General features: G+C 42.0%; 1 protein-coding gene across 1 annotated transcript in view; it reads right to left on the reverse strand.

Moving 5' to 3' along the window:
* The window catches only part of LOC138749786 (ADAMTS-like protein 3), a 428872-nt gene that overhangs the window by 92995 nt on the left and 315395 nt on the right, over window positions 1–20482 (reverse strand). Inside the window, exon 16 of the mRNA XM_069911655.1 lies at window positions 488–698. Coding sequence (XP_069767756.1) covers window positions 488–698 — 211 coding nt within the window. The remainder of the gene's footprint in view (window positions 1–487; window positions 699–20482) is intronic.

A 20482-nucleotide genomic window follows, 5' to 3' on the forward strand; every position in this document is an offset into this window, starting at 1 on the left:
CTTCAGGGAATAACATGGGGTGGGGACGCAGTCATAAAAATTGCAGGTGAACCACTAACTTTGCAAAAGATAGGTTAAATTTCTGAACAGAAAATGTTGTAAATACTCACCAGATCAGGTAGAGGAAGAGAAAAAGAGGTAACATTTCCAATCAAAGGCCCCTCATTTCTCCCTCACTCTCCACAGATGCTGTCTGATCTGGTTAATATTTCAAGTATTTTCTACTTTTTTTGTTCCAGATTCCTTGCATCAGCAGTTTGTTGATTTTTCAATTAGAATTGTTCAGATATCATCCCCTCACATGTTAAAATAATCTTGGTTTAGTAACTCCTTTACTTTGCATTTGTCCTGCCTGAAATATTATTTGCATCAACCACTCTCGACTGAAAAATGATACAGAATTTAAAGTAATTGTCAGATTCTGAACGTTTAAGATGACAAAGGATTATTTTCCTTGGCCCGAAGTTTAGATTGAGCTGCACAATACCGTCTGCCATTCTCCTTTCTGCCACGATGGAAGACAGTCAAACTGGTTGCAGGCCTGCACATCAGGAGGTTTTGGATCTGAACATTCTTCGTCAATAACTCTGATGGAATCCTCAATGACGTGCGTCACCTCGCGCTTGCAGAAGACCTCCCTTGTTTGTATTCCAACTCCGCAGGTAGCGCTGCATTGCTTCCACAACCCTGTGTTCCACCTGGCCAAATGGAAGAAATTAAAGCATATTTCAGAGAACTATAACAGACATTATAAAACCAATGCATGAAATTAGTTGAAGGAAGTTTTATTAGCTCAAATTTATTGGAAGAGATTGTTGATCATTTTTGATTGAAGATCTAATCAACCACAGTCCTGGAACAAAATAAAAACCCGGATGATATTGTCGGCCAAGAATCTGTTAGCTTTTTATCTCTGGAGGACTGCGTTCAAATTCACTGAAGGTAATAAAAAGATAAAGGTTAAAACTAACATCACATTTGGCTGTCTGAGAATCTCAGTTGATTCTTTAAAAAAAAGCTTGATAAATTTCTGTAATTTACTCATGAACAAAACCTCCCCCAAATCTACTTTTTTTTCTTCAAAAACTGCATGCAGCTGCTCAGAAGAAAGAACTTCTGCAACAAAATGTTGCATTGTTTCGGAATAAGGGGGATATTTGGTCTTCTGAATGGCTGACTAAATTATTCTTCAACAGTCCTCCAAGTTTCTTTGTAAAAACTGATCCAAGTATGTTCTGAGATGTAGATAAGAAAATGAGATTAAATAAAGCTTTGGCACGGTCATGTTAATAAAAAATATTGTGTGAATGATTCCTAGGTCTTGGGACTGTTGGATGAAGAGAGATTGAATCGATTAGGTACGTGTTTGCGAGTGCTGGGAGCAGTTAGAGGAATTTGAGTTGAGATGTATAAACCTTTCAGAGCTGCACAGAATGGATGTGGTAGATTGACTCTGTTGGGTCAAAGGCTTAGAAGGAGGGACAACAGTGTTAAGATGCAGGGGAAGAGATCTCGGGCTGAATGAGGAAATATGACTTCAGTTAGAGGGTGGTAAACTGTGGAAATATTTTCCCACAGAATGTTTTGGTGAAGGAGGCACTGAATATATTGAAGAAGATAGACTCAGAGTTACAAAAAAACATGAAATGGAATTGGGAAATTCAGGAAGTGAGAGACAGGATCAGGCATGAATGGCAGGGCATGTTCTGGCTGAATGATCGACTTCTGCTTCTACTGTTTGTTAGATTTCCATGCTTTCATCCTTTTAATTCCTTGGCCCAGCGGATAGCGCAACACCTTTACAGCGCTGGTGATTTGGACTGGGGGCCAAATCCGCGCTCTCTGTAAGGAGTCTGTAGGTTCTCCCCATGTCTGTGTGGGTTTTCCCGGGGGCTCCGGCTTCCTTCCACTGTTCGAAACACACCGGGGGTGTAGGTTAATTGGGCGTAAGTTGGGTGGCATGGGCTCATGGGCTGAAATGGCCTGTTACCATTGCTGTATGTCTAAATAAAAATTAAAAAAATAAAATGTGGACAAAGTTTAACATTATTGTACAATAAAATTTTAAACAAATTACTTGTTTGTTGCAATTTTTAGCAAGGATTTTAAATATAAATTGATATTACATCAAACAGTGCTGTGTAGAAACTAGTCTTTTGGCCCACAATGTCGATACCAAACATGATGCTAAATTCAACTAAATCTCATCTGCCTGAACATGATCCATATTCCACCATTCCCTGCAAATTCATGTTTCTATCCATAAGCTCCTTGAATACTCCCAGATGTCAGACTGTACCCCTGGCAGCCCACACGAGACACCTACCACTCTGTGTTTAAATAAAACTTGCCTGGCACATCTCATTTCTACTCCCTCCCCCCACCCCCCCCCCCCCCCCCCCACCTCTCACCTTATCTGTATGTCCTCTAGTATTTGACATTTTGGCAAGATTCTGATTATCTTCCTTATCTTTGCCTCACATCAATTTATAAACTCCATCAAAGTCTTTCCCCACCCTTGCAGAAAAATTTCCAAAGTTCTGTTGGGGTAAAACGCTGTTATGATTGGCTGCTTTCGGCTGGACATGCCTCCCAAGACTGATTCTACCCTGAGCTTTTTGCCTGCTCCCCATTCCACTCTGCCTTGATCAGTCAATGAAGTTGACAGCTGCCTCAATCTATAGTCAATAAAAGCTTTGAGAGTCTCACAACTTCGATCTTTTGTGATTATTGACAGTGCGTCCATTATATTAACTATAGACTGGAATAGCCATCAACCTCAATGACTGATCAAGGCAGAGTGGAATGGGGAGCAGGCAAAGGGCTCGGGGTGGAATCGGTCTCGGGAGGCCATATCATAACAGTGGTGACCCCATCTATCAAGCTAATTTAGTGATTCAATCACATGAATGGTGTGCTGTTCCACGGTATGCTCCATAATATACCACAGCAGCATCATGCAGATCCCTGGTTTTGCCTTGATGTGAGAAGTGAGTAGATGGAATATATTAATCTCTAGGTGCTCAAAAATGCTGGAGAGATTCAGCACATGATGCAACATTCCTTATGTAGCAAAGATACAGAGCCAACGTTTCAAGCCTGAGCCCTTTATCAAGGTTGGAGAGTGCCCAGATGGAATATTAGCTGTGGCATTAACATCAACATCTCCGGTTTCTGTTAGGCTGCTCCCACCTCCCTCTCTCCCCGATCCCTCTGTCTCCTTCCCTTCAGCTCCCCATTTCCTCCCCTCTCTATTCAGAGCTATCACTTTATTTCTCTTGTGCCCTCCCACCGCCCACCCATATCCGCCTGTAACCTCTTGCTTGGGAACCTGTGCTCCTCCCCCCCCTCACCTTCCCCCACCATTTTATTCAGGCGCTTGCCAGCTTTTTGCACACATCTTGATGAAGGGCTCAGGCCCGAAACATTGGCTCGGCATCTCCATCTTTGCTATGCATGACTTGATAATTTTCTCCATAATTTTTGTGTAAAACTATACAGCACCTGCAGACTTTCCTGTGTAACAGCATTAATATATAGCTATTGATTCAAATAAATTCAGTAACTTCTATTTGGGTTTCAAGAACATGATTCCATAAAACAACATCGTCATCAATATGGAGGCTTGGAGGCTCCGATAGCTCAGTGGTGTTACAGCACCGGTCTTGTAAACCAGGGGTCGCGAGTTCATTCCTCGCTGGGGTGTCATTTCTGTGCGGGGCGCTGGACAAAGTGGAAGAGACACACGGGAGATGGCAGATATTGGAATTTGGGGGCAACAATTAATCTGCTGGAGGAACTCAGCAGTATCAACGGGAGAAGAACATTGTTGATATTTCAGGTCTGGATTCTTGCTGATAAAGGTTTCCGACCTGAAACGGCGACAATTCTTTTTCTCTTACTGATGCTGCTCAAACCATCACGTTCCTTCAACAATACAACTGGAGAGCCTGCAGACACTGTGACTGAAGTTAGAACACAACGCTGGAGAAACTCAGCAGATCAAACGGCTTACTTTATGTAGCAAGGATAAAGATACATAACCAACGCATGGAAAAATGTCAGCAGGCATTGATACTCTGAAGAAGGCCTCAGGCCCAAAACATTGGTTTGACCTGCTAAGTTTCTTCAGCGTTGTGCTTTTGAGAGTTACTCCAGCAGACCTTTTTGTTGATATCATTAACGATAAACCTGCTGCAGATTTTGTTTCCGAAACAAATCGTGCACTTGGAAAAGGGAAAAAAAAAGGCAATACTGCTGGAGCTGCTGGAATGGCAGCGCTGCCGCTGGACCCATGGAGGGCAGGGAGAGGAGACACAGCGCTCCTCCGCGGAGTTCTACCACTCAGTCCAACTACCGATGGCTTGGTTCAGGCTTTAAACGGCCTGTTAATTTCAAAATCCTGCGTCCTTGGGGTCTGGGCCCAAAATGGCGGCAGCAACCTCGAGGAAAGCAGAGGACGAGTGCAGGGCACCCGAGAACAGGGAGGAAACCCCCGTTTGAGGAGGAGAAGCAGGGGAGGTGACCCGAAGGATGGTGACCAGCCAGGGGCTATGCGGCTGAACGACACAGGGGCAGTGGGCTGCTGGTGACTTGAGGCGAGGACCCCACACAGGCAATGGGGGTCAAGGGACTCCCACCAGGCTGTGGCTTGCTGGAGAATGGCTGAAGGGGAACCAGGTATCGGGGCGGGGCTGCAAGAGGGTGCTGAAAGTGCCGAAGGCCTCCTGATCACGTGAAGGTTCAGATCTGGGGCTCGGGTCACCAGTGGTTTGGACTGGAATCAGTGCGGCTGCAGCGGAGCACTGGAGGTGAATCCAGGGACACTCAGTAACTCAGGAGGAGACTTCTCTTTCTCTGACTGGAAGAGGCGCTAGATGATCATTTCTGCTGGTGGCAAATCTGTCGGCAAATTTCATGTACCATAACACCTGTTTTATTACACGACAAGAAAGGAATCTTGAATCATGAACTAGTTTCCAATGAGGTGATGGTAACTCCAGAATGGATCCAAGACTGTTTCACAAGTTGGCCATTGCTTCAATTGATGTGCACGTTGTCAACTGAAAATGGAAATACTCATCAGATCTGAGAATAACTGTGATAGAAGAAAGAATTTCAGGAGGCAGAGAGTCAAAACTGCTTCGTTCTACTGTGATGTTTGTTCAGTATTTCTGAATTCTGTGTACAGATTTTTCAGATTAACAGCAGAGACATTATTTTGCTCTCTATGCTAGTGTTTTTCTGCTCTGGAGAGAACAGATTCTACCACCTGGTGTCTCTCTATAATACAAAATCATTGCTCAGCAGCTGCAATGTAACTGGCCTTGTCATTCGCACAATTAATGCAATTAAATGTATTGATATTGAAAATATGAAAAGGCTACTGAGGCATGACCGACATTAGCTGTGTCTGCGACTCAAGGGACCTCTGAGTTGAACACTGCTGTAAAGTCCTATTAAAGTAGAATAAGAACACTTGTAAAAGAAAATATTTCTGGACCTGGTAATCATCAGGCTAATCTGCCTCTTGTTATTGCGTTTAAGTGGCTGGTCAAGTCAAGTCAAATCATCTTTATTATCATCCGATTGTACAAGAACAACTCGATGAAAGAGGGTTCTCCGGTCCTTTGTGCAAAAACACAGAGACACACAAACAATGCATATGCAGGGCAAGTATTCATATATACAAATAAATAAATATTGTTTCATGAACACGAGAGTCTCAGATGGTTAATGTGAGCAGTTCCTTTGGTCGTTCAGCAGTCAGCCTGCAGATTGACCTCTGACGCATTTCTCTGCAGCAGCCATGCCGCTCCGTGATGCAGCCGGCCAGGACAGAGCTCCTGTAGAATGATGACGATGGCCCGCTTCAGTCTTCTTAGGTAGACCATTCACTGTTGAGCCTTCCTGACAAGTGAGGAGATGTTGTGTGTCCACGATAGGTCACTAGTTAAGTGGACTCCAAGGTATGATTGAGTTTCGGGTCAATGATGAGGACTAGGATTCTGGCGGACTCCATTTAGGTTACTTCATTTGCTAAATAATTGCAATTATCAGTGGACATCTTCTGACCATCTGGTTTAAGGAAGGTAATTGAAGGAGCAACTGGAGATGAGCCTAGGGCATTGCCTGAATGAATACCTGCAGTGATATCCTTGGCCTGAAATGAGTGATCTCCAACAACTATCTTCCATTATGTGATTTATGACTAACCAATGCAATATTTTCCTCCTGATACCAATTGAGTTTAGTTTTAAAAATATAGAAATGCTGGAGGAACCTAGTCGGTCTCACATTGTCCATAGATTGTAAAGATGTATTTCTAACATTTCAAATGGGAGCCCATCTTTAAGGTATAGTTTAGTTTTATCCAGGCATATGTTGCTTGATAAGAAAGTCTGTAATTCATTTAGTGCAAAAAAAAAGAGCTGATTTGAGTGTTGCAGTGGCTTTAGATACAGAAAAAGTGTTTGATAGATTGGAATGGGATTTTTTGTTTAAAGTATTGTTGGAAAGATTTGGATTGAATTTTGTAAATTGGATTAGGCACTGTATAATAATCATAAAGCTAAAGTCCTCCAGAATGGAGGACCATCGCCTTCCCAAGATCGTATTATATGGCGAGCTCTCCACTGGCCACCGTGACAGAGGTGCACCAAAGAAAAGGTACAAGGACTGCCTAAAGAAATCTCTTGGTGCCTGCCACATTGACCACCGCCAGTGGGCTGATAACGCCTCAAACCGTGCATCTTGGCGCCTCACAGTTTGGCGGGCAGCAGCCTCCTTTGAAGAAGACCGCAGAGCCCACCTCACTGACAAAAGGCAAAGGAGGAAAAACCCAACACCCAACCCCAACCAACCAATTTTCCCTTGCAACCGCTGCAATCGTGTCTGCCTGTCCCGCATCGGATTGGTCAGCCACAAACGAGCCTGCAGCTGACGTGGACTTTTTACCCCCTCCATAAATCTTCGTCCGCGAAGCCAAGCCAAAGAAAAAGTGACTAATGGATAAATATTTACACTGTTTCAACGAGCTAAATCAAGTAGACAAGGATGCCCTTTATCTCCATCTTTGTTTATTTTATCTATGGAACCTCTTGCTCAAGCAATTCAAAGTGATTTGGAAATTAAATGAGTTAAGGTAGGTCAAGAGGAACATAAAATTCATTTATTTTCAGATGATATTTTAATATATTTGATTGAACTAGATACAACTTTATGAAATTATATGTTCAATTAGAAGAATATGGGAAAGTTTTTGGTTATAAATTGGGATAAAAGTGAAATTATGCCATTAACAGTAGGCAATTATACTCAATGACAATGGGATACTCAGTTTAAATGGCCAAAAGAGGGTATTAAATATTTAGGAATTCATATGAATAATAATTTGAAAGCTCTATACAAATTTAATTATTTACCATTACTTAAAAGAACTGAGAAAGATTTTAAAAAGTGGATGAATTTACCTATAACTTTGATGGGAAAGGTTAATTGTATTAAGATTAATATATTACCAAGAATACAATAACTTTTCCAAATATTTCCTATTTTAATACCTCAAATTTTTTTCCCAAGAATTGAATAAATATGTAAAGAAATTCCTCTAGAGCAGTAAAAGGTCAAGAGTTTCTATAGAGAAGTTACATGGAAATATGAATTGGGAGGCCTACAGCTTCCTAATTTAAAAAAAAATCATCGAGTGGCTCAAATGAGATTTCTTGCTTCTTTTTTTGAAAGGGAAAAATTGACATGGTTTAAAATAGAATTGAGTAAAATAGGAGAGAGAAAAGCAGAAGAACTTATATATAAGTGGGAACCAAAATTAATGGTTGATGATAAAGATACATCATTATTGAGACATTTAATGGAATAAAATAAATGATGAAATTGGTGTAAAAGGAATATATATTACCCAAAATGCCCTCGATTCAAAATCCTCATTTTTTTTTCAAAGGACAATCAATTTCTGAATAGTTGGTTTCATGAGGGGATTATAAATGTTGAAGATTGTTATGAAAGGAGTCAACAAATGCCATTTGAGCAATAGAGAAATAAAGATGGAATAACATAACACTCTTTTTTGCTATGTCCAACTAAGAGCATAATTGTGGGATAAATTAGGACCAAGCATGTTGTTGCCTCGTTGTACTGAAGGAGAACTACTTATTAGAAGAGGTAATGTTTAAAAAAAGTTTACTTCTATGATATATTCTTTATTACAAGTAGGAACTTTTAAACAAGGAATTCATAGGTTTCGTCAAAGGTGGAAATAGATCTCAATATTGCAATTGATGAGAAAATATGGGTAGATCTATGTAGGGATTCTATGACTAATACTAATAAGATATAAATTAGTTCAGTATAATTTTTTTACATAATTTGTAAGTTACACCTCAGAAATTGATTAGAATAAATTCAGATTTATTGGATCGCTGCTTTAGGTGAAGTGAAGATATAGGAACTTTCTTGCATTCAACTTGGTCCTGTCCTAATGTAAGACCTTTTTGGGTAGATTTGCAGAATTTGTTGGATCAAGTTACAGAGTTGTTTTCTCTGCAAAATGCCAACTTATATTTATTGGGAAACACTGAAGAAACAAGGCCTAAATTAATATATCATTTGGAATTTGTTAAAGTAGTGTTAGCGGTGGCAAGGAAATGTATTGCATCAGATCTATTTTTCGGTATATCAAGATGGCATGCAGAAATTCAAAGTTTTATGGAAAACAAATTACATTTAGCTTGAGAAATAAATGCCCTACGATTTAGCAAATTTGGTGTCCAAATATTAGGCTTAAATTTGTAATAATGTCCTTTCTATTTCTCGAGACCTGCGACATTCTCCTCTGAGTTGTAATGAAGAATGTTTTATATAAGTGTGTTACACATCTCTCTGTGTAATCCTAAAAGAATTTTTTTCTACTTCTTTCTATAGTTATATAGCTATATCTTTTATATTGTCTATTTTGAGGGAGGGAGGGGTTTGTGTGTGTGTGTGTGGGGGGGGGGTGGTGAATACCATCATGTATTAACTTTTGATTTGTTTCTTTTGCAATCAGTATGATTATATCAATTCTGGTTACTCCATGCTTGGAGAAAATCTTAAATAAAATATTCTAAAAAGGATAAGAAAATAAGAAAGTGCGCAATGGCTTCGACAAACCTGCTAATGACTGATGATAGATTGATTAGGTCTGGCCTTTTTGTGAACCCCACACACTGGGCAATTTTCCATCTCTGGATAGATGGCATTTTCATAACTGTACAGCAACAACTTAAGCTTGTAAGCAGTGTTCCCTCTAAGCTGTGCATGCACTCAAATATCCACACATTGCCTTCCTTCGTGTGCGTGCATGTAGACTGATCGTGCGCACACAGCTTAGAGACATTTTATTCAAGGCATTTTCTTGCTTCTCTGAGCTGAACCATGTCAGCAGTAAGGGTTTGCAGTGTAGGTTCCTCAAGCAACAACACATGGGAGAAGGTGACAGTCTAAATTAATGAAGCAGCCAAAGATTTACAGTTCCCACCTGCTGACAATTGGAAGCCAGATCTACATTCTCTTGCAGGTGGGTAGGAACCTGATGTACTGTATCTCTGCATGTAATCGTCAATAACATTTAAAAGTCAACCAACCTACTTTTAGCCCTGGCCGTCTGCCCACCAGAGCTCCCTGATTGCTGATTCTCACCTGGGCCCCAGCTGCCCACTCACCTGAGCACCTGACATCCTAACTGCAGACTTACCACCTGGTCCTGGCCACCTGCCTGCTCATCGGAGCTCCTGACAACCCGGTTAGACTTATCACCCAGTCCCTCCCACTCGTCGGAGCTCCTGACACCCTGAACACAGACTTACCATCAACTCCCAGTGCTCCAAACACAGGCTCACCACCTGGTCTCGCCTGCCCAGAATGACACAGGTATTCATCACAGACAAAAGTAGTTTCGTGCTTGAGCCCTTCATCAAGGTATGTCTGCATGCATCCGAGCAAAAATGTAAGGGGGAGGGAGGTGTGGTCGCAAAGGAAGGAGGTGGTAGGTGGAGAAGGGAGGGAGGGGACAGCGGCGATCAAGAGGAGGAGGAAAGGCTAGGTGAAGGGAGGGGGTAGGAAGGGAGGAGAAATTAAGGGAAAGAGGAGAGCAGGATAGCAGAAACGTTTTTATACTTTCTATTTATTGAATAGGTTTGTAAAGTATTTCTGAACTTTCAGTTGTCATGTCCAGGCTGACTTACACGTTTAAAAGCTAAGTATATCTGGCCCCAGGCAGAGATGAAATGTGGTTAGGCCACTGGTCTTGTAAACCAGGGGTAGTGAGTTCGTTCCTCGCTGGGGTTATCACTGAGGGGCGCTGGACAAAGTGGTGATTTTCTGTCTTCCTTATGGTAAACAAAGTTAAAGAATTTCATGTATGTTACATTCTAAGTGTAGTATTGCCTGTCAATCGTGGAACCTTTACATTTACCTTTAAATGTGAAAAGTTTTTTTTGAGAAATAAGTAAATGCCCTTAAAAATGTTCTTTAAAGACACAAAAAGCAATTAACTTTTGTAATTAGATGGGAAGCTCGGTTGAAATACGTAAGATAGGTTAGCATAACGTGGAAAGTTTGGAATGTAAAGTACATCTGTGGCACAGTGGGAGACTAGATGGACCGATGATGAACCCATTGCTTGTTCCTGACTTCAATGTCCAGCCATTCTCAATGGGGGTAATACTCCCCCCTTGGAAGCCCCATCACATATAGTGGGGTGGCGGTGGCTAGGGACTGAAATCCTAAATACAGTAAAACCTCTGTTATCTGGAATTCAAACAACTGGCAGTCTCAGGCATCTGGCAAAACAAATGCGGAAAATCAATAGGTAAAAAAATATTGAAGTTTAAAATCGATGCGCTAATCATGCAATGCAGTCTCAAACAATTGGAAATTTCACTTATCCGGCATCTACCAATCCCCACAGGTGCAGAATATCAGGGTTTTCACTGTATTTTTTAAATGATTTTTATTTATTTGGTAGGAGAGAAGTATCGAGGATACCAACTAAATTTGTCTGCTTCACAGGTGAGGGGGGTGAGGACCATAAACTTTGACCAGAGTCCCTGGGGAACCATAGCCAAAAAATTAATTCCTCGATAATTTTGAGCACCCTCTTCAGACAACGATCCTGGTAGGTCATGTTGATGGGGTGGGGGTGGGGAAGGGAGACTCCAGTGATCCTCTCTGCTGCTTTTATGGTCCTGTGGATTGACCTCCGATCCATTTCTCTGCAGCAACCCTACCATACTGTGATGCAGCCGGCCAGGATGCTCTCGATAGAGCTCCTATAGAAAGATGACATCATGGTGGCTGATAGCCTTGCTTCTAGCCCATCATAATTTACACATGTAAATTGGTTGTGGTCATTAACGTTCAGACCTCTTGTGCATTTATTCACTGAGTTCATACGAAAAGTGTACTGAACATGCCAAGGGTACATCCTGGCTACGAGCCCGTGATGCTAGTATCGCAAGTCAGTAGGTGGGCACAGGTCATAAAGCGCAATGTTCATTCGCAAGTGACTGCACGTTGTGCCGTGTTTGAAAGATGAACCATCTCATAGCAAAGTCCAACTTTCCAAATTACTCACAGCAGAATACAATTTCTCATATTTACAAAAAAAAAGCTTTTAATTGATAGCAGAACAATGCACTGTTTCAAATTAAGATTTGGTGAAATGCTCTCAAATGGGTGTTCTGATGGACCTTTAAGCTGAATGAAGCTCGAATCAAAAGCAAACAGAAGTAGCTGCCCCAGTCTCTAAGTTTTGAAAGTGACTGCCACAGGTATTGAAGTTGATGCCTGGGGTCGATCATCCACAATCATGATCTCTGGAGGGACGGGTTCCAGTGGTCTACCTCCATTCCTATTCTCTTGTGATTCCCCCCCCCCCCCCCCCCACTTTGTGGTTTAACTTTCCTTATACAACTGCTTATATAATTTTCCTTGTTTATCAGATCAATCTGTGGGTTTTGGCAAAAAGAAGGACTTACATTTTTATTTATTTGTTTTGGGATGAGGGGCATATCAGCCAGTGCCAGCATTTATTATGAAGTATCCTCAAGGAAAAGGTGGTGAGATAGCTTTTTGCATAGCTGCAGTCCACAGGGTGTTGTAAATGAGGGGTTTAGAGAATTTGACCTCAAATTGATTGCAGATCAGAGATAGCCTTAACAGGGATAAAACACAGGATTCTGTCGACACCGTGGTTAAGTGAAATAAAACACAAACGTTGGAGAAACTCAGCAGGTCGAACAGTGCCTTTATGTAGCAAAGGTGAAGATACATCACCAACATTTCGGGCTTGGGCCCTTCATCAAAGTGTGGGCTCAAGTCCAAAACGTTGGTGATGTATCTTTACCTTTGCTATATAAAGGCACTGTTTGACCTGCTGAGTTTCTCCAGTATTTGTGTGGGGTTTTTAAGCATTAACAGGGAGGAGATCACAATCCAATGGGACTTGTGATTACCGAGTATCCAAAAGATGCCCTGTAGACACTGTTTATTATGACTAAAAGCCTGACAGAAGTTAAAAAAAAATCTTGTCACTGACGAGTGAGATTACACTGGAGGGAAATCCACAAACATTTGTGAGAAATTGATCCAGAATCAACAAGTATTTTGTTACATCTACTTGTGTATTTAAAATCCCACAATCGGTTAGGAAATTTATTTCCATTAGTAAATACATCGCTTTAACCCTTTGGACTCCATGTCCCAGTTTTCAGGAACTACCAACAAGCGCATTTAGTGCATGTCTCAGTTTTGCAGGACTGGTTTTATATCCAACCACCAGCTGATTCATATTGGTGTTCGTACTGTAGTTTACCCATGGACCTAGTATATATTTTGAAAGGTTAAAAATTGTCAGAAGACAAAGGGTTCATTTTAAAATAATTACATCCATAATATACAACTTTACAAAAAGTTAATGAAACTCAAAGGACTACAGATGCTGGAATTCTGAAACAAAAGCCAGGTTTAAGCATTAAAGAGATTAGACAGCATCTGTGGAAAGAAAGAGAATTCATTCTTTTCAAGTCAATAACTAGGAACTTCAAGTTTTCTCCTCTCTCCACTGATCTTCTCGACCTGTTGGGTCTTTCCAGCATTTTCTGCTTTTACCTTAAGTTCAAAATTAACGGAAGCACCTTTTGGGTCATCCTCAAGTTCTCTAAATCAGCCATTATTTTGGCCATCGTTCCCTTAGGGCTCTGCTCAAACTTTATGTGCCCCCCCCCCCCACTCCCCCATGAAGCAGTCAAGTTTAGTTGGTTCTAACATAAAGAAAGCTATGATTTCAGTCCGTGGTCCCCTTTAAATCGGCCGTGGTTCCCATTTGTATAGGCTGCTCTGAAAGATCGTGTAAATATAATTTTTTCCTTCCATATTTATATCAAATTCTTTGATATAATCCTATTTAAATCCACTGAAATGACAAAAGTTAAAAAAAGAGCAACTGGATGTCAAGTCAGGCAAGGCAGACGATCTGGAGATGGTCTCTAACAGTAAAGTAAAAAATCTCATGAACTGAATTCTACATTTTGTAATGTCAGAAGTAAAGCCGTACTCTAAGTAAATAATGTTCTGAGCAATTACTCCTGTAAGGTTCAAGAGCTTATGTCTTCCATCCATTTTGGTGACACCACAATGTTAAAGAATTTATTTAATAAGATGCATTTCTATAGAGGTGTCTCGAGTACCTGTGAATCCAACTCCCCTTCTCAAGTCAAATCAAGTTTACTGTCATCTGATTGCACAAGTATGAAACAGCGTCCTCTGGTCCTCAGTGCAACACACACAGACATACAACCAGACATAACACACATACAGACAATAATACATATGCAGGACAAATATTATGTCTATAAAAATATATTAATATTGTTGTTTACAAATAAGAGTCTCAGATGGTCAGTGTGAGCAATTCCTTTGGTTGTTCAGCATTCTCACTGCCCATGGGGAGAAGCTGTTCTTCCCTGATGGAAGCAGCTGAAAGATGCTGTGTGCAGGGTGGAAGGAGCCCTGAATAATTTTGTGCACACTCTTTGGACAACGATCCTGGTAGATTACGCCAATGGGAGTGAACCTCTCTGCTGCTGTTATGATTCTATTGATTGACGAGTGATCCATTTTTCTGCAGCAAGTGTACCACACTGTGATACAGCCGGCCACGATGCTCTCCTAATAGTGGCCAATAGCCTTTCCCGCTTCAGTCTTTTCAGGAGATGTTGAGTGTCCATTACAGGTCACAAATTAAGTGAACTCCAAGGAACTTGGTGCTCTCCACTCTCTCTACTTCTGAGTTGTGGAGAGTGGTCATTCCTGATCCTCCTGAAGTCCACAATCATCTCCTTTGTCTTGTCCTTGTTGAGACCCAGGTTGTTACTCGTTCCATTTCACAAGATTTTCCGCCTCTTCTCTGTGGTGCGACTCATCATTGTTGCTGATGAGGCCGACAACTGTTGAGACATATGCAAACTTGATGATACTGTTGGAGCTGGACCTGGCGATGCAGCCATGGGTCAGTAACAAGAACAGGAGTTGGCTGAGCACATACCCCTGAGGTGCGCCAGTGCTCAGCGTGACGGTGCTTGATATTCTTCTACCGACCCGGATAGACAGTGGTCTTTCCATTAGGAAGCCCAGGACCTAGTTACAGAGAGGTGTGCTGAGTCCCAGAGAGGATGGCTTCTTCACCAGCCTCTGGGGAATGATCCCATTAAATGCCAAGATGATGAATAGGAGCCTGACGTATGAGGCATCGTTCTCCAGTTGGGCCGAGGGATCACCTCTCTAAAAAAGGCAGGTTATTTGATTTGCCTCAATCATGCAATGAACTAACAATAACTGATCAATAAAAGTCTATAATATATACTTTGTGAAGAGATTTGGTGTGTCACCATAGACTCTCGAAAATTTCTACACGTATACCATAGAAAGCATTCTGTCTGGTTGCATCACTGTCTGCTATGGAGGTGTGAATGCACAAGAAAACAAATTCAAGAGAGTTGTTAACTCAGCCAGCGTCATCACAGGCATCAGGCTCCACTCTATCGAGGACATCTACAAGAGGCAGTGTCTTAAGAAAGCAGCCTCTATCCTCAGGGAACCCAATTACCCAGGCCATGCCCTCTTCACTCTGCTACCATCAGGAAGGAGGTGCAGGAACCTAAAGGCAAACACCCAATGCCATAAGGACAGCTCCTTCCCCTCTGCTGTCAGTCACTGAATGGATCATGAACCACAGACACCACTTCACTTCCTCCTATTTTCATGCACTATTTATTTATATTTGAAATGTAATTTATAGCAATGCTTGAACTGTGACACTGCCACAAAACAACAATTTTTTCTCACACTGACTCACTTACAATCAAATAAAACTGACATTGTGTCATAAACAAAACTCAAAGTCAAACTTCTGTCCCATGAACAAATCTGAGCCGAAACTAATATTTACCAGATAATAATCCTTTCCAGCAGTGCTTCTCAACTTTTTTCTTTCCACTCACCTACCACTTTAAGTATTCCTATGCCATTGGCACTCTGTGATTAGTAAGGGATTGTTTAAGGTGGTAGGTGGGTGGAAAGAAAGAGTTTGAAGACTACTGTTTGAATCGTCCCTCATTGACTTGTTATGTGCACGGTTTCAGAACTCCAAAGGAAATGGCCCAATGACCATTTTTCTCAAGCCAAATATTTCAGTCACGATTGGGTCTAGAGTAATGGTTCTCAACCTTCCCTTCCCACTCACATCCCACCTTAAGCAATCCCTTACTAATCACAGAGCACTGGTAGCATAGGGATTACTTAAAGTGGGATGTGAGTGGAAAGGAAAAAGGTTGAGAACCATTGTATTACAGCTAATATTGCAAAATGGACCAGTTACCCTTGGAATTCATAACATTCACAGCAGGGAAGAGATTGTTCTGGTAAATATTGCGCCAGGTTAGTCTCACTTCCCAAGACTTAGTCCATAGCACTACAGTTCTTCAAACACCCATCCGCACGTGGTTAAGAGTCTTTGTCTCCAATCTTTCAGACATGATTTCAAAGCTCTTACTATTAGTTTGGTGAAATATTCTTTTATACAGCTCCCTTCCAAATTCACGTCCCATTGTTAATGACTTGTCCATCAAAGACAAGAGATCTAGGGTAAAACATGGTTGAAGCAAAATCACAATTTTGCTCTAGAGCAACTCAACAGGTGAAACATTGGACTTCTTATAGCAAAGATAAAGACACATTACATTGGTGTCACTAGAGGGGTGCGGACCACACTGGGTGACACCATTAGAGAGGGTGACACAAAAATGACAGTCTATTTGGTGCAGTGTTTCAGCAGACATTTATGATTTTTGATAAAAATATCCCTGAAGTTAGTTATAACAACAAAAGCATTTTTCGTAAGCCCAGCTGACGTGTATCAATACACCTCCAGGCTAAAACTCGAGGCTCATTTACTTTTTGAACCTTCTAATACGTTCCGGTCAGATGTGTCGTTATTACCCAATGACGATGATGCTTTGAATCACATGGTTTCATCTGCACGCGCTACAAGGTGATTTTATAGTTGCTGCTTTTGTCAAATTTTCTGATGTTTTAGCTACAATATTGTGGTAATTAGTATTTGTGATTTAATATTACTAAGGATCTTGTATGTTCTGGAACCAGAGGAGGTCTATGGCGGGGGTGAGGTTTGCAGTGATACCGAGCTACCGCACCAGGTGACACTAACCCTAGTGGCATGACAATATTTCAGGCTTGAGCCTTTTGCCAAGGCATGAAGAAATATCGACAGGTGCCCAAACAAATGGGTGTGGGGAGGGGAAGGGGTAGGGGGAGGAGCTTTTCCAAAGACAGCAGGTAATAAGGGAGGGAGGGCACACCAGCAAACAAGGGAAGGAGGGATGGCTCTGTGAATGGAGAGGGAAGGGGGTGGAGAGCTGGAGGAATGGAGACAAAGGGAAGGGGGGAGAATGGAAAGTAGGCTAGCAGAAACTGGGGAAGATCTCCCTTGTCTGCATCCAGTCTCTTCGATGTAGAGAAGGCCACCGCGGGAGCATTAGATGCAGTACATAATTCCCCTGGATATGGAATTGGTATTGCTTCACTTGAAAGGACTGTTTGGGGCTCCGAATGGAGTGAGGGAGGAGGTGTGGGCGCAGGTGTGGCTCTTCCAGTGGTCGCAGTGGGAGGTGCCGAGGGAGGGTATCTGTTCATTCCGCCAGACCTTCCCATGTCTCAGTTAAGCACCACCCCACCCCACCCCACCCCTCAATGTTGTAAACAATCCCAGCCTAATCAGTCTCTCCTCTTTGTCAAACGCCTTGGACGAAATCAAATGTTTTAACCTCATCAATAATCCTTGCTTCTGCCTCAAACAATTCAGTTAAGTGAGTCCAACATAACATACCATAATATATTCAAGCCAACTTTTATTAATTGTCAACATGATGTATGGTATCCCCGGTAATTTTTTCCAATAAGTTTGCAGTCGGCACAGAAATATTCTTCAGACTTACAGCACGGTAACAGGCCATTTTGGCCCATGAGTCTGAGCCGCCCAATTTTCAACTAATGAACCTGCATCCCCTGGTACGTTTTGAATGGTTGGAGGAAACTGGAGCCCCTGGGGGGGGGGGGGGTGGGTAACCTACCCAGATGCAGGGAGAATGTACCAACTCCTGACAGGTGGTCATAAAAGGTAAAGAAAGGTGGCAAAGGATAGAATGGGACATAGATCAGGTGAAGGGGAGTGAAGTGGTGGCAGATGGAATTTAATCCAGACAAGTGAAGTCAAATTCTGGTAGGATATGTAGAATAAACAGCAAATGACAAAGCAGTACAGAGACTGTGGAAGCTGGAATCTTGAGCACACAAAGAAATGCTGGAGGGACGCAGGCAGGTCGGACATGCTGAAATCCTCCAGCAATTAATTTTTTTAAGGATTCTGGAGGATTAATGTACAGAGAGAACTTAGAATATAAATCCACAGCTCCCTGAAAACAGCAACACCGATGGGATAGCGAGAGAGAAACTTGCTTCAACTCCGTGGTGACCCCTCTATTATACGCATGATCTATAACAACAACAAGTCAGATTACAGGAAGGAGAGCCAGGAACTATTGACTTGGTGCCGGGTCAACAAACAATCAATCCCTCAATGTCAGCAAGACCTGGTCACGCTCTGGTCTGTATTACTGGTGTGGAGGTGGAGTGAAGCTGAACAATCGAATACATTACACAGTTTATAATGTAAAATTCAAATAATGACATTTTAAAAAAATTGAATACTTGCATAATTTATTGTGAATAAAATTCACCTCTCTACGTTTCCTATTGAAAGTTAACGTCTTTCTGTGAAATGTGAGGTTTTCTGCTGATATAATTCAGAGCAGTCACTTAATTAGTTTAGAGTAAAACAACCATTTCTATAATTGACACTTCCAAAGGAACCTTCAAATTCAAAGCGACTGCAGATAACATCGAGTCAACACGGGTCCAGTGAAGGCAGCTTATAACAGTAATTTCATGATTTCTAAATAAAGTAATGAAGTTTGCAATGTGTTCAGGTATTTATTGATAGGTTAATTATTTTTAAATAGGTATCTGTTTCACATTCCGGAACAGGCATGGCAACAGAGAAATAAGGCAAGGTGGACACACACACACACACACACACACACACTCAGACATGCACATATGCACACCTGCACACACACACTCAGACATGCACATATGCACACCTGCACACACACATGCACAAATATACACACAATGCACATACAGTCCCACACATGCATGCATGTACATATGCACACACGTGCACAAACAACACACAAGCGCACACACACAAACAGCACACGTAACACGCGCGCGTGTCACAAATTGTGTGATCAAAAGACACGAGGGAAAGTGTTGAAAAATCATCCAACTTGAAGAAAAGGGAGACGGATATAGATAATAAAATAACCAGGAAAGTTATGAGGCAGTGGGGATAAGTGCAGTTTAACAAAGAGCCAACATGTGCATGTTGCCCTGAATAGTCTGTGCTGCATCAAGCAGGAACTCAAAGTTTTGATTTCTTTCATTGAAATGGTACGTGAAACAGACAGGAAGGGCAAATGTAAAATAAAATAGCTTTAACAGTCATGTTCTGGCTTCTTGCGCTGACCTTCACAATTGACTCAGCAAACCTTGCACCTTGATGACCATATCAGGTGCCTTATTCTCCGCAGCCTCCAAATTCAGAAACACGTATCTGTTTCCTTAGTGCTGCACATCCGAAAATCGCCACTTTCTGAAGTGCAATGTGATTGTGACCTTTCACAGCACTTCAGTGCTGTGACCATGAACTTCCAATCATCTCTCACCAGTGTGCGCCCGCCGGGAGCCCTGCGTGTGCCTCGCACATTCCCCACACAATATTTTCCACTGCACTGCCTGGAAAATTAGGTCACCTTGTTCCAAAAAGCACCTGTTGTAGAGTACTTCTGGAAAAACAATACCGCAAGATAATTTCCACTTCTATGGCTATTTAAAGGGGTTTTCTTGGAGTAGATTTCACTGCTGGGAACCTGATCCAAAAAGCTCCTCTCTCATTTGTAAAACATCTGTTCTCTTCCTGCAGTAACCTGCTCCTGACAATGACCTCCTCCAGGCTCCCATCTTCCACTTCCATAATCCCAATGATTTCGACATACACACAGGTAGCAGGCCCTTCCGGGCTATGAGCTCAAATGTACCCAATTGACCACAACTCTTGTACGCTTTTGAATGGTGGGAACGTACCAACTTCTTTCAGACAGTGCCAGATTTGAACCCTGGGTTGCTGGCGCTAACCGCTACACTAAACGCTACACTTGATTTCCTTTGAAGCCATCACATAGAGATTAGGTGTAGGCTAGTAGTTCTCAGCCTTTTCCTTTCCACTCACACACCACCTTAAGTAATCCATTACGAACCACAGAGCACCTAAGGCATCTTTCTTTTGCACTCCCAATAAATGGTAGTTCTGCTGCACCCGCTGGGAACAGAATCTCAGGGTTGTACGTGATGTCATGTCTGCGCTCTGGCAATAAAGAGCGGGGTTACAATTGCCATCTTCAAATAGGTCAGAACTGCTCCAGAGGTGAAAGAGCATCCGCCATTTCCTTCTACACTCATCCCGCAACTCTTCCTCCAATGCTTCGATCTCTGGAAACTCCCTCATCTAAGAACGTGACCTCTGAGAACCGCCCTTGTTCAGAGTTGTGATCTCTGGGGAATTCCGGGTGCACTCCCCCCAAACTCAGCTCCAATCTCCATCCCTAACAGTTATTCAGAGAAAAGCGATGAGAATGAAGGTCAGTGACTGAACAGAAATAATTACAATTTGCATATTTAACAAATTCTCTCAGTTGTCTGGGTTGGGCTGATCACCGTCAATTTTAAA

The sequence above is a fragment of the Narcine bancroftii genome, chromosome 14 (genome assembly GCF_036971445.1).
Source record: "Narcine bancroftii isolate sNarBan1 chromosome 14, sNarBan1.hap1, whole genome shotgun sequence".
Lineage (NCBI taxonomy): Eukaryota > Metazoa > Chordata > Chondrichthyes > Torpediniformes > Narcinidae > Narcine > Narcine bancroftii.